Below are 14,515 nucleotides of genomic sequence, written 5' to 3' on the forward strand. Positions count from 1 at the left end.
AAAATTTCACTTTTGCGTGCTTCTTGCAATTGTTGTTTTAATAATTTAAAAAATTTACCAAATGAATATGAAACTAAACGATGAATCGGAAGAAAACATATAATGAAGCAAGCTGAAGATTTTGTTGTACGTAGACAAGTGAATATACTCCTAAATTTGAATTGCACAAATACTATTGTGATGCAGATTAGATATCTGATCCAAGACACTCAATTTCGACGAACATTTACCGATCAAAGTATACCAATTTTTATACTTCGCAGATCTTTCCAAATATTTATGTTCTCAAGATAAGTTTATAAATATCTATAGGGATGTGATAAAAAAAATAACTAACAATACTTCCAATCTCGTACTGCCATGTGGCACGTAACATGTTGTATTGTAACATAAACATGCAATATACATTTATGAAAGTTGCATATAAATTTCCGCAGATTGCATGTTAGTCACATGCAAATTGAATTTTTTATTATTAAGTTTTGCATTTTAGACATAGACTGTTTAATTTGCATTATATTTATATAGACGAATTGCATTTATATATAGTTATTTTGCATTGTAGACAATTTATGTTTATAATGCAAAACTCAATAATATAAAATGCAATTTGCCTATGTATATTGCATGTTTGTGTTTACAATGTTGCATGTTACGCGTCACGTGGCAGCACGAGGTTGGAAGTACGTTGTGACTCGAATTAAGGATGCGCCATAGTGCTACCTCTATTGAGATATCATTATTAGTTTATTACCATTACCAACCAAAAAATTCAGATTAGTTTAAAACTGAGTGAATCAATTTATTTCAAAAAGGAGTATAAAAAAAACACAACTTACAAACCAATGAATGAACGAATCACAACCAGCCAGTCAACAAGTGATCAGCAGTTCTGAGTTTTCTGAGGCTCTTCTTCTTTCGAAGCTGGCTCCGATTCTCCGGTTCTGCTTGTCGTTGTCTGGGTTTCAACTTCAACTTCAACTTCAGCTTCAGCGTCTTGGTTGGGGCCCGCTTCCTCGTGTTGGAACTTGACAACGATACAGGTGATATTGTCTGCACTACCACGAGTGAAGGCGGTCTCTGTCAGTTTCCGCGCAGCTGCCACCGGCTCTTCTTCTGCTTGGGCTATCGAAACAGCATCCTGAAAAACGGTGTTCACCCAGTGCCTTTGGCATTACTTCTACGGTATATAACCAACTATCTCAACTAATATTACAAAATCCTAGAGCATCAAATGTTAAACTCAAACTAAACAAACACATTCAATTTCAACTAGTATTTGATGGACCATCTACCGTGTTACTTCTGAATACGAGCCGCTTCGGTTATCACTCAAAATTTATACTCTATCTGAAATGTCTGTGACGTGGGGAGTCAAGTGACCAGTTATATCTTGCTTATTGTGCATAAAACTCAAGATATGAAGGTCTTCATTCGAAGAAACTCAATTTTGGGTAGCGAATGTGTGAAAACTGCTGATAAAAATGTGTGAAAATAATTACCTCGTTGGGTACAACATCCCAAAGTCCATCACTGGCAAGCACAAGCCATTCAAGATCTCGATCAACTTCCAGGTCCTGTAGCAGTAAAATGATAAAATGACGTGTTCTGAACCAAGAACCGGAACTAAAATTGGTCAACCATATAAGTACCTGACACTCGATTACATCGTAATTTAGAGCACATTTTATTTTTAGACTATCAATGCAACTTATGAGAGCTCAACTCTCAGGCTAATCCTTTTACCAGCAAAATCTAACGTGTCAAAACATTAGTGACAGAATTGCGAGTACCTGAATCTCAGGCTCAGCTATAACGAATTGTTTCAGCATGCGGTTTCCGAAAGCACGAGACATGGCCAAGACACCTCCGACCCTCCAAGTACCTAACACAAACATTTATAAAAGATCATCCAGTCAGACTTTGAGCATAAAATTTTACCTGTCAACAAATAGAACAACAAGATAACATTTTATCAGAAATGTATGAACACTCAAGAATATTATTGACGCAAATAATCGGTTCTTTCTTGCATCCTATGATAATCAGCCACCCAGCTGACAGAATATGGAAAGCAGAAAAAGGACCATTAATTAGATCCCTCCAGTGAATATCAGCATGGAAAGGATTTCAATTACAAAAGCTAAAGGACACCATTCTAAAGAGGACAATGCTTCTTGCTATAGTTGTATGAGAAGCACAAGAGTCTTGTATGATGAAAGATCACCAAACCTGCCCACATCACAACGCCTCCAGCATTTTCAATTCTTCTCCTCTCATCGCTTCTATTGGGTTTGTGGTCATCTGAGAGTGGAATTGCTGTCAAACATGGAGAGAGAAAATTAGTTGAGAAAGTTATGACCTCAATATTTGATTGAAGTATCAAATGCCTAAAATCTGAGATAGTTAAAAAGAAAATATGAGATCATGTAGTACCTTTTCCAGCCTTTGATATAATAGTTCGAGAGTCTCCAACATTTGCAACATAAAGGTGGTTGCCTACCAGAACTGCTGTTGAAGCTGTTGAGCCATCATCTCGGAATGTCTCCTTTTCAGAATCCAGAAAGTCTTTGTCGGTCTTCCGATATGTTTCACCTGTGGTTTTGTAATTGTTATTAGGTAAATTACAAGACACATGTTATCAACAGACGACCACTACACCTAATCTTTCTAAGATAAAAGGATTTCTTACCATGCAACGAAGCTAATTTAGTCAAACATGACAGCAGCATAGATATAACAGTTCTAAAAGATCAGATACAGTGAACATAAGAATACACAATTTCCCAATAAATCAAGTACCCAAAAGTTTGTAAGGGTTATGAAATTTAGAGGCATTTGAAACAGATTATCACTATCACGTTCCAAATGATGCTCTGCATAAATACTTCATTTCTCATAATTCATATGTTATCTGATAACAAAAGTAACAAGTACGAAGCCTAATTTGAACTTCAAGCTAGCTAGAATCTTCACTAATTATTATCAGGTGCCACTTAAGAATCTATAAAAGATAAGTTAGTTCACTTTATCACCTAAATAAATGGCTAGATTGATACTCAATGTTGCATCACACATGAAGAGCCTGAGATGCAGGGAAGAAATTATACCATTGAAAGGTAACAATATAAAATATAGGTGCATAATATTTTGCATAGAGTCGAGGCAAGTTCTAAGTGAGGCAGCTGATCTCTTGCGTAGCCGAAACAAGGCAGAAAATATTTCAATTCGTTAAAGCATGGATTTCTGATTAGTGTTTACCAAAGTATCCTAGATTACCAACAGAGTCTGGTGTCCACCCAAAGGAGAAAGGAAAAACAAACATTTCATGCAATCGAAGATCAAAATTTGGTTATACAAAATGACTTATATAGTGTGCCTCAACTTACTTATAGCCTTTCTTGTGTTCGTAATAAATTCTCGATGTTTCGTTAGATTCCCAAAGAGATGTTCCTTCAGATATTCAGCAGCGCGAGAGCCACCATGACCTGCCATGCCCCATATAAAAATAAGAGTAATATTCTCAAACAATTTAAAGTATATTCAGATGAACAGAGAAATAGGAGTAATAGTTAGCTACAAACATTACAAGTCATCCTTTTTACAATAAACGTTGAGGTCATGCAGTCAAATCTGAGAATTTAATTATGTTAAACAAACATTTTATAATTCATTATTTCATTTATACACGAACAATTGGAAAATACTTATATTCCTTATTAAAATTCATTCATATACGGACAGTGTTATAAGCAGTCATCTCTTTAGATGTCTTTAGATGTGCAACTTAGATTACGATTTGCTCCCTCCAGCAGGTACTCTATTCCTTTGGCAATTAATACAAAATTTTAGGAAAAAAGTACTATAATACTTATAGGATAAGAGTTGACCATCAAATATCCCAAAGAGGGAGACTGACTGCCCATCAATCTTGGTAGCCTTAATGTCATAGAAGTCCTCCATGCTAGCCCTTTTTCCTCTAAAGCTGGCATATCCACAGCTTAATCTCGCATCTTCACTGTTAATCAAGAAATTAGATGTGATTATGCCTTCAATCATTTCACATCAGAAGAATTTTGAGCTATGAGCAGAAACAAGTAGATTAGCAGACAAAAAAAGCTAATTCATCAAGTTTTGCATGTTACATGAACCAGGAGAAAAGACGTAAAAATAATTATCTAGGCTACAAACTCAAACGAATGCATATTCAACTGATTCTACCATTGGGGACAAGAAAGAAGAGGGTTAGAATGAATACTCATTTTCTGGTTGACAACTTTAGAAGGAAATGGGTAAATTTCATTTGCATGACACGCCAATTAAAGCATCAAAAATGTAGATATAAAATTAAAGAACATGCAAGGACAACTGATTGTTTGATCTGAAAGGAAGGATGAAAAGAAAATGGCAATATATAACATATTCATTCACTACTTCATATATATCATGGTGCAAAAGAAGCATGTGTCCAGGACAACTGAATGCACAAGTTAAGACTATAAAAGGAACCTAACTAAATTATTGCATGCATCACTTTCAAAATTAACTAATATATGCAGCAGTGTTTTCCACGTGAGATAATTACGAAAGATATACCAACAAAAGTTATTAAATTCAAAATCCAATCACCTGCTCCATCCGCCACTAGCATAGCCACCATCGTCATCCTTCTCAGGTAAAGCATCAACCACAGGTCCTCTAGCATTTTCTCCACAATCCACCATCATTGTTCTTGTTCTTCCGAGCTTATAGTTCGACAAATAAGGGCAGAGGTCAGTGGTATTTAAACCTCCACAGATATATCTTAACCGCGCGACCTCAGTTTGTCTCCTGATATGTCCCGCCCAAAGATTTACAGCACTCAAGACTCTGTTGCATAACATCTAAAGCAGATGCCTTGATCCAAAATTGAATCTAATAATCCAGTACTGCAAAATACACAAAAAGAAAAAGAACAGTTAAAAAAAGATACTACAGTACTAAAGAGAATGAATCAGCTTCATTATATCGCTATTATACATTTAAGTTGGATTATTTATACATTTCATCAACACTACTCCCGAGTGATGAATGGTGAAAGAATGAACTAATTTTGTAAACCATCAAATCAAGTTGAAATGGATTAGCTAAACCATAAGCATTCATCTCTTTCTTTCAATTTGGCAAAAAAAGATTTGAACACAACAAAGCAAAGCTTTTGTCGTTGAGTAATTACTTTAGAAATAAGCTCATACCATGGGATTCAACAATTAGAAAACTACACGCATTTGCAGTTAATGAACCGACTTTGACACGATGAAATCTCAATTTACTTGCATTCTTCATTAATTAGACAAACAAGTCACATTCAAACTATAAGTATTCCATTTTTTTCACTAACAATCTTTAACAGTGTTCAGTTTCCACAGTACTACAAAAAGCTGCAAGGAATCAGCTCCGAATAGAGCTTACATATAAAAGAGATTCAAAATAAATAGCAGCTCTTACACTAAAAATAGTCGATTCGTCGAGCTGCAAAGTCACACGCCGAGATGCAGATCCACGAGCATTTCACTTAACGAATATCACGCTTTATGAGTAATCAATCAACGAATAACAGATCGATCGGTTTAAAATGGAACAATGAATCGGATCAAATATAAGATCGCCGAAGATCCTGGCTGCATCATTCAGAAAAAGGAATCGGTATCCATTTTTTTTTAATGAAAACTAGTAAAAAGAAAAAATCCAAGCTCGTGATGATAACGGAAACATCGGTCTCGGAATCAGGAAACCCTAGACAGATTGATTTATTGGTAGCAGTAGCACTGTTGGTAGTGGAGCGGATGAAAATGAATTTTGTTGTGGATTGGCGGATGGTAGAAAGAGAGAGTGAGAGAGAGAAATTGTCACCGAGAGAGTGAAGGCGACGTGGCACAATCATAATATCTGAGCGTAAATATGCGTGAATATTGTCTTTGATAAAAAATATTGTGCAGATGCATTATTGATTCATATTATTCCAGATAGATTGATAATTTAAATAATCTGTCATTAAAACTAAATTAAATAATTTAATATATTTATAGTATCTTTCATTATTTATTTTTCACTCATTTTCACTCTTCAATCTCATTCTTTCTTAATATTGCCTCTATTTAAAAAAATTGAATCTATAAAGTAGTTTGTTTTAGTTGGTTCCACAAAATTAGTCTATTTTCATATTTTTGCAAGCTTCTCTCTCTTATGAGTTGAGCTCAACTAGTTAGTCACATTTCAATCTCTCTTTTCCGAAGTTTATATCTATACATATATAAAAGACGAGTTTTGCCCTTAATTGCAAATATTTATAAGTTTTGGATTGTTTAATAAAATTTAGATATTTTAGTTGACCAATCAAAAAATTAATTCAATTTATAAATATAGCTGTTACAAATTTAATCACCATTTGTGAAAATATTTGAGTCAATTCATCTATTTATATTTTGGCCGTTACAAATATTTGGCTTGGAAGTTTTCTTCATAAAGGTATATAAATTTTTGGCCGTTATAAATTTTTAATAATTGTAATTTAATCTCAATATTTCAATAATAAGCATTACATATAGATCAACCATGGAATTGGGGTTACATGAATTAGAAGATTTGTAACTTTGTAACCGTCCCATTATTAGGAATTGTATTAATAATAATTTAATGTAAATTTTTAACACACTATAACTTCTCTATATTTTTTTTCTATATATATGTGCCATTCACTAGCTTATTACTCACTTTCTCATTACCTTTACCTATAATCTATTACATCACTGAATTTTCTACGAATTTGTTTTCAGTATGATTCTTGCTTTTTATTAATAGTATATTTTCATATTTCTACATTTTACACATTCTTTAAGTGTAATTATTATGTTACTGATATTTGTTGTTATGTTCTTATCAGAGAGGATAGTTAAAACTATGGAAATGAGATTTCTCTATTAGCAGTCTACCATAACTTTATCAATCAAAGGTTGATATCATGGACGCATTCACATTGCCAAATTTGGTTTTGAAATTGATAAGTATTTTATAAAATTTTATAGTACAAATGATAAGTTGTGTTCGCATTATTCACGAATGAAAATATTTCTCAAAGTGCAATATGGGGGTCTGTAGTTGACTATGTTTGAAGTTCTTATCTACATATGGGAGCAAACTGGCTTGGCTGAGAAGATGGTGTCGACGCAGATGAAAGTGTTGGAAACGGTGAGCTATTGGAGATAGATGAGGGTCGATGGGCGATGGGACAGAGCTGCATGAGCATAAATGATTTTAGATTCTATTTTTTATTGAAATTTTTATTTCTTGGTTGCATTTTGATCTATTAATGGACTTGACTAATTTGCTATTGTTAATTGATTTTCTAATAGTGAAATTATTGAATGTTATATGATTAGTAATTAAATGGATTGATGAACAATGTAATTAATTCCAATATAAGTATTAAATTAAAATTTCAACATTATTAAAAAAAAATCTACAAGACAATATGGAAAGTTATTTTGATTTTTCAACATTACCAAAAGTCAAAATTGCTTCGTAATTAAATGTCATTGGTTTATATTGTATTAGTGATTAAAAACTCTGTATAATTTTATTTTTTATCATAATTTATTTTATTTAAATTTTCAATCTTATATGAGAAAATTTAATAAACCGTGTAACGCACGGGGTTGATACTAGTTCTTATGAATGGGCGAATACAAACTAATTAAAATTATTATAATACATCTCATTTTGTTACTTACAATATGACATTATTTATCGGATAGTGCCACATAAATAAATTATCAAATCACATCACCTTCATAATTTTGAAAATCAAACCTAATCAATAATTCAGCAATTTACAATCCAAATTTAAAGCTATATACATAAAACCAGAATTTAACAAGTATATTAAAGAATTTATATCTAAACTAAAAGATGGTGGAAATTGAACCCTAAGCCCCTCTCTATACACAAATAATAGGAGTAACATTTAGATATCCCGAAGAGAAAGAAAAAGAGATTTACATGTGTTATAATTCTTGTCAGTTAAACCGATCTATGCACAAACAACAGCTTCTATAACATCTCACGTACATTTGAACATTCTATAACATGATACCAACAACGAATCCGATCTCACGAGTTTCGTTTCCTACAACGAAGGAGTTCCACTCGTTCCGCGATCGTCTGCGATCTCCCGCGGAGCCATGAAAGGCTTCGGCGGCAGCTGCAGCTCCGCATCGGACTCGAGCATCTCGACCAGTTTATTCATCGGAGGCCGATCGCTAGGCTTCATCTGTATACACCACAACGCCACGATCACCATCTTCTTCACCATCCTCCTCTCCTCGTCCGTCGCATCCTTCACCTCGACTTCCTTCCCACTGCTAAGCTGCTCGTACACCCACGACGGGAAGTAAATCTGCCCTTCCTCCTCCGCGAAGGGGTTCACATTCTTCCTCCGCCCCGCCATCTCCATCAGCAACATCCCGAAACTGTACACATCCGCCTTGTAGGAGACTCCCCCGACGTTCTTGTAAAACATCTCCGGCGCCATATACCCCATCGTGCCCCTCCCGGCCGACAGGTTCACGAAACTACCGCCATCGCTCGGGTACAGCTGCGCCAGTCCGAAATCAGACACCTTCGGGTTGAACTTGTCGTCAAGCAAAATATTATGAGGCTTGATATCGAAATGCAAGATTTGCATTTCGCAACCACGGTGCAGGTAGTCAATCCCACGGGCCACCCCGAGCGCGATTTCAAACATCTTCTCGTACCTCAGCGCGGTCACCTCTAGACCTTGCTGGTTGAAAATGTACCTGTCCAGGGAGCCGTTTGGCAGATACTCGTAAACCAAGGCGCACTTGGAGCCCTCGACCGAGAAGCCGATAAGCTGCACCACATTGACATGGTGGATCCGGCCTATTGTGCCGACCTCACTGATGAACTCTTGCTCGCTGGGCATAGACTGCCCCATGATCTTCACTGCAACGTACGGGCCACTTCGAAGCTTCCCTTTGTACACAGTTCCGTAGGCTCCTTCGCCCAATCTCTGGTTGAAATTGTTCGTCATCTTCTTGATCTCGGAGTAGGTGTACTTTATAGGGGTGAGGTTGTTCTGACCCTGCAAAAATTCTTCGATGGTTTCGTCCATTGCTAGATGCCGTCTCCTCCATCTGCGCACCACTAGCCCGACCAGGATCGGGAATCCTATCACGAATCTCAGAGCAACAAGTGCACCTGTATAGTCATGAACAATGAACAATTAAACTTGATTACACTAGCATTTCACACAATATTGAAAAGTTAATTGAATGAAGGTTGTGATCTTACCAAATGCAATCAACGCGTAAACCCCGACAATCACTGTCGGAACAGGGAAATATGTTAGAAGAGACATCCATGTGGAAACAGATTCAGAGGAAAATATTAGAAAGACAATGAAGGTTTGAGAAGATAGAACAGTACTCACGTCCCCAGTAGTTGACTTTACCTGCATTGTTCAAGTGAAAGCAACATCAGCATAACAAGAAGTCGGTAAATGAGAAAATCAGGCACTTAGCTCAAAGATCATCAAAGTTGAATTAGGCAGCGAAAAATACGAAACACGAGCAATATCAAAGTGAATCAATATACTACAAAACAAGATTGGGACAGTTACAAGCTAAGCAAAAGACGTGACTTACCCATGCTACCTAGTGTTACAACTCCAACAATCTCGAAGCAAATCAATACGCAAAACAAGACTGTGACAGTTATAAGCTAAGGAAAAGATGTAACTCGAGATATTTCATTGTATCTGTGATGAAGTGATTCTACTTGTTCCCTTGAACTAAAAGTTTTGATTAAATTTTTTGATAACTTATTGATCCCGCCAGATTTATACAATGTTGATTCTAGTGATCGGTTCATAACAATGCTAACTGGTGTTACTATTCCAACAATCTCAAAGTGAAGCAATATACAAAAACAAGATTTTGACAGTTACAACTTACAAGCTAGGCAAAAGATGTGACTTAAATGCTACCTAAGTGTGGCTATTACAACAATCTCAAAGTGAAGCATTACATAAAACATGATTGAGACAGTTATAACTAGCAAAAGATGTGACTTGCAATGCTACCTAGTGTTTCTACCCCAACAATCTCGACAGATTTACATAAAGAATGCGGATTCGAATGAACGATTCATAGCAATGCTACCTAATGTCAACAATATCAAAGCGAATCAATACATAAAAATGATGTGACTCACAATGCTACTTAGTGTTACTATTCCAACAATCTCAAAGTGAATCAATACACAAAACAAGATTGGGACAGTTTAACCTAAGCAAAAGTTAACTATTCCAACAATCTCAAATTAAGTGAAGCAATACACAAAACAAGATTACGACAGTTATAAGCTAAGCATGCGATGCGGCTTACAATGCTACCAAGTGTGACCATTCCAACAATCTCAAAGTGAATCAATCAACACACAAAACAAGATCAAGACAGTAGTTATAACTTTCAATCAAAAGATGTGACTCACATTTGAAACTCAGCTCGGAGATAGGTGTATCCTCCATGCAGTAGTGTTTGCAAGTGATCCGACTCCCCTGCAAGCCGCAATACCCGCCACTCCTATCACACTCCCCGCAGAGAGCACGGTACCACGAAAGCTCCACCCCATACCCCAAAGCATCATAAATCCCCTTCAAAGAATCACCCCCCCTCACACCCCTAAGCCCAGAAGTCCAAACAACCCTATAAACCGAGCACCCCTCCTCCACATCCGACACCTTAACATCCTCTCCCAACATAAGATAACTATAAATTCTCGAAGAATTAGAGAAAATCCCACTCATATTCCCACAGAAAGGCCCCTCAGCATAATTGGGGGAATCCACAGGAGAGAGACAGTACATAAACGACACAGGTATGTTGAAATCGAAGAAGCCACTGAATATATCCGGCCATGAATCGTAATTGTTGGAATAAACAGGGCAAGATGAGAAATTTGAGGGGTTTAGGGCGGGATCAGCTACTCTAATGAAGTAGGTTTCGTAGTTGATGTCTTGAACAATGTACCTCGTCGATGATGATTTCGGCGCCCAAATTGTCTGATTGCTGCGGCAATCGAGCTCGAACCCGGGGCCGTCGTGGCCGCAGGATTTGGGGGCGGTTGTTAATCGGAAAGGGTAGCTGATTCTGACGTTGCCACAAAATGAGGAGGCGCAGTTGTTGTTGTTGTTGTTTTGGGCTAAGCAATTGGCAGTGAGGAAAAGGAGGAGAATTGGGATGCTTGCAATTGTAGATAGGCTTCTGTTTTGTGACATTCTGGGGAATTTTGATGTAAAGTTGTGATCTTTGAGGGAAGGAGAAGAAAGATGAATGCATATACAGAGCTTCAAAAAAGGAATGGTGAAGAAGTCAATGAGGAGCTGTGAAGATGGATGATACTTCCATTGCTGACCAAGTAGAGAAGCGTCTTCCTGCTGCTGCCGGTGTCCATGCACCCATCCAATTATACGCATTAAATTAAGTAGCAACTTAATTAAATTATTTACAGATAATTTGTTCGTTTAATTAGAATTTTTATGTAGTAAGTAGAATTTGATAGTTTTATGTAGTAAGTAGAATTTTTTTTATAAATAGGAGTACTATTTACTACTTTTTGGCATCACAAATGCTCAAAAGTTAGAAATGTGAAGTACGGACTAATTAACTGGAAATAGTTTGTGGAATTTGAATTATACTTTTATATATTAATTTTTATGAATAAATTTAAGTAAAATGAGTTAGTAAAATATCATATACTAATATTTATAAAATATAATAAAATTGTAATAAAATACGGAGTATGTAATAATAGAAGTTCCAAAATAGCAAAATGAGACATGTAATAATAGACAATAGTACTACTTACTAGTTAAATTTGAGAATTTATAAATTTATCTTCAACTATTATAACTTAAACCATAGCTAATTACTCTATCTTTTGTTACTCCTATTTACTCAGGGTAGAAATTACAATAGAAATAGGAATTTTCAAGGTTTATTAAATTCTATGTTAAATTTGAATTATTTTTATGCTTTGACTTTACTAGAAATCTTATCAAAACAATAGTTAAATGTGTTATTGAACGCTCAAGTTAAACGATGTATTTATTTGAATAATCAAATTGATTTCACGAAAATAATTTCTTCATTTCAGCAAGTGTTTCCTAAACTATTTCAAGGGCAAAAATTAGTGAGGGATTGATTCATTTATTGGGTTGATGATACGTCGGTGCATATGCACCGCATATAGGTGAACACGGTGCTCAGGCCGTTGACATTTTTTTAGTTTGAAGTCAACATAGGCTGCACTTTCAACGCGATTATCAGTTTATTTCCATGAGAAAAAATAAAAATACATAAATAAAGGTAATGCTAAATATGTGGCTTTCTTCAATTTATAAAACACTAACATAACCTGCAACTATAAGTAACATCGCCAGGCGAGAGAGAATTTTTTTCAAAAGTGAAAATATGATATTTTTTATAAGACAAATTAAAAATGAAAATGTGATAATATTTTATAAGACTATGGGAGTCTTAATATAGATTTGGGGCTAAGAGGATTCAATTCCATGTAGCAAGTCCAGAGCGATAATTTTCATAATTTTCAAATAGCTGATGGGCCTAGGAGTCCAATGTGCCTTCGTCCCTAGAATAGAAGTTAATTAAAAATTATTTCTTCTAGTCCCATTAAATATCTTATATTTGACTGATATAGATTTTAAAAAATTATTTAATTTTCTTAGTAAAAGTAAGTGGAAAGAGTTAGTGGAATGTTAGTCCTACTTTTACATATTAGTTTTATAATAAATTGTGAGAGAGAATGAATTAGTGAAATGTAAAGTACACTACTAAAAATGGTAAAAATTGAAATGAGACATTTATTATGCACCGTCCAAATAAGAAAATATGAGACATTTGATGGGGACCGGAGGGAGTATAATTTAAATAATAATTTTCACTTAATTTTATAATATTGTAATGACTGCTAACAAGACTATAATAGCACTCACAATAGTAAGAGGCTATTTCATAGCCTATCTCAGTTCCTTATGTCACACGAGCATTTAATCTCATAGTATATCACTGTGCAATGTGCAATCTATCTCATGCCCATTCCATAACTCATCTCGTTTTCACATCATCACTATTTTATTTATATTTTTATAATTGTTTTTTAATAAAATTATTGGTCTACTAATAAAGCTCATTTTACACCAATTAAAAACAAATGAAAACCTAATTCACTATTCATTTTCTTCTCCATTAAAAAACTTCTATGCATAATCTCTCTTCATACAACTTCTCTCCTTCTTCAAACAAAAAAAAAAATGGGGCAGCCGCCGATCTCGGCGCCCAAATCGTGTGCAGTGCCCAAGCGCTTGGCAGTGGGGTACCCGATGGCCAACTTGTTCGCCAAAATGTGTGTCAATAGGCACCCCATTGTGGATGCACTAATAGGAAGTTGCTTGGTAGATGCGAAAAAGGTTCGAGTTCAACAATAGGCACCCTATTGTGGATGCGCTAATAGGAAGTTGCTTGGTAGATGCGAAAAAGATTCGAGTTCAATTGAGCTTAATTTCTTAGTACTCCGTACTAGATACCAAAGGTTCAAGTCATTGTTTTTAAAGTGACGTGGAATTTATTTCATAATTTCTATTTCGTGTGGTGAAGCTTTAAACTACGTGGAATTTATTTTCATTATTTCTCAATGTGTGATGAAGTAGCATGACACTTTCTTATATAAATTGATCAAAATTAAATTGTTTGGAGATTGTGCGAGATTGAACCAGTGATTACTTGACGTTAGAATTATCACATGGGTATCTGTGGATACTGTTCTCATCTCATTTACATTGACATGATTATTTTGTTTTATTCATTTAATTTTATAATAACCCCATAAAAAATTACTTATATCATTATTTTTACAAAATATAGATAAATTAATTAAAGCCAATCTATTATTTTATGATTTTATCCATTTATTTGAAGTTATACTATATCAACTTTTGATTGTTACGTATGTAAAATTAACACTATCTAAACAAGAACAAGCTAGACTCATAGATAGTAATACTACTAGTACTATATTAAAGAAGAAAATTTGCATTTGAATTTTGAACCAATAAATTCTACAGAAGACTATAGGAGAAAATTATGGTCTACGCAAATAGGACAAATTTTCACCTTATAATTTGACTCTTCGAAATTTCATTGCCACTCAAGTCGAACACATATACTCCAATAATATATAGCATAAAATTAAATATTTAGGTCAAATTGGAATGCGTAGAAAATTAATGATAAATTCCAAATTAGATGGCTGCCTCCGCATTACATTAGTCAATTTTTAAGTATCAGACAAACTAAAATAAAATTATTATAAATAAAATAAACGAAAATGATAATGTTGTTTACGCGTGATGCTTCCCGCTCACATACAAATATAAAAT

The 14,515-nt window shown here is 34.9% G+C and overlaps 2 protein-coding genes across 2 annotated transcripts; both read right to left on the bottom strand.

Annotated features, from left to right (window-relative positions):
- Positions 1–728: 728 nt before the first annotated feature.
- On the bottom strand, positions 729–5,905 carry LOC125215111 (Protein phosphatase 2C family protein). The gene is made up of 9 exons (XM_048116431.1): positions 5,488–5,905; positions 4,630–4,928; positions 3,891–4,018; positions 3,390–3,488; positions 2,437–2,595; positions 2,233–2,319; positions 1,794–1,885; positions 1,503–1,577; positions 729–1,141 (listed from the first exon to the last, which is right to left on the bottom strand). Exons 2-9 carry the CDS (start codon positions 4,881–4,883, stop codon positions 884–886), a joined length of 1,152 nt encoding a protein of 383 aa, XP_047972388.1. The 5' UTR covers positions 4,884–4,928; positions 5,488–5,905; the 3' UTR covers positions 729–883.
- Positions 5,906–7,957: 2,052 nt separating this feature from the next.
- Positions 7,958–11,475, bottom strand: LOC125211481 (rust resistance kinase Lr10-like). The gene is made up of 4 exons (XM_089067987.1): positions 10,549–11,475; positions 9,488–9,508; positions 9,349–9,381; positions 7,958–9,255 (listed from the first exon to the last, which is right to left on the bottom strand). The coding sequence occupies exons 1-4, from the start codon at positions 11,333–11,335 to the stop codon at positions 8,165–8,167; spliced, it is 1,932 nt and encodes a 643-aa protein (XP_088924113.1). The 5' UTR covers positions 11,336–11,475; the 3' UTR covers positions 7,958–8,164.
- Between the last annotated feature and the right edge of the window lie 3,040 nt (positions 11,476–14,515).

This window comes from Salvia hispanica, chromosome 3 (genome assembly GCF_029641045.1).
Source record: "Salvia hispanica isolate PSC_SH4W2 chromosome 3, Shi_PSC_v1, whole genome shotgun sequence".
NCBI lineage: Eukaryota > Viridiplantae > Streptophyta > Magnoliopsida > Lamiales > Lamiaceae > Salvia > Salvia hispanica.

Coding starts and splice junctions, on each gene's coding strand:
- LOC125215111 (XM_048116431.1), bottom strand. CDS start 4,883: ATGTTATGCAACAGAGTCTTGAGTGCTGTAAATCTTTGGGCGGGACAT. Junction 2,596..3,389: donor GAACACAAGAAAGGCTATAA/GTAAGTTGAGGC, acceptor ACAAAACCACAG/GTGAAACATATCGGAAGACC. Junction 2,320..2,436: donor TATATCAAAGGCTGGAAAAG/GTACTACATGAT, acceptor CATGTTTGACAG/CAATTCCACTCTCAGATGAC.
- LOC125211481 (XM_089067987.1), bottom strand. CDS start 11,335: ATGTCACAAAACAGAAGCCTATCTACAATTGCAAGCATCCCAATTCTC. Junction 9,509..10,548: donor CTCCGAGCTGAGTTTCAAAT/GTGAGTCACATC, acceptor TGAACAATGCAG/GTAAAGTCAACTACTGGGGA. Junction 9,382..9,487: donor TAAAGTCAACTACTGGGGAC/GTGAGTACTGTT, acceptor CTGTTCCGACAG/TGATTGTCGGGGTTTACGCG.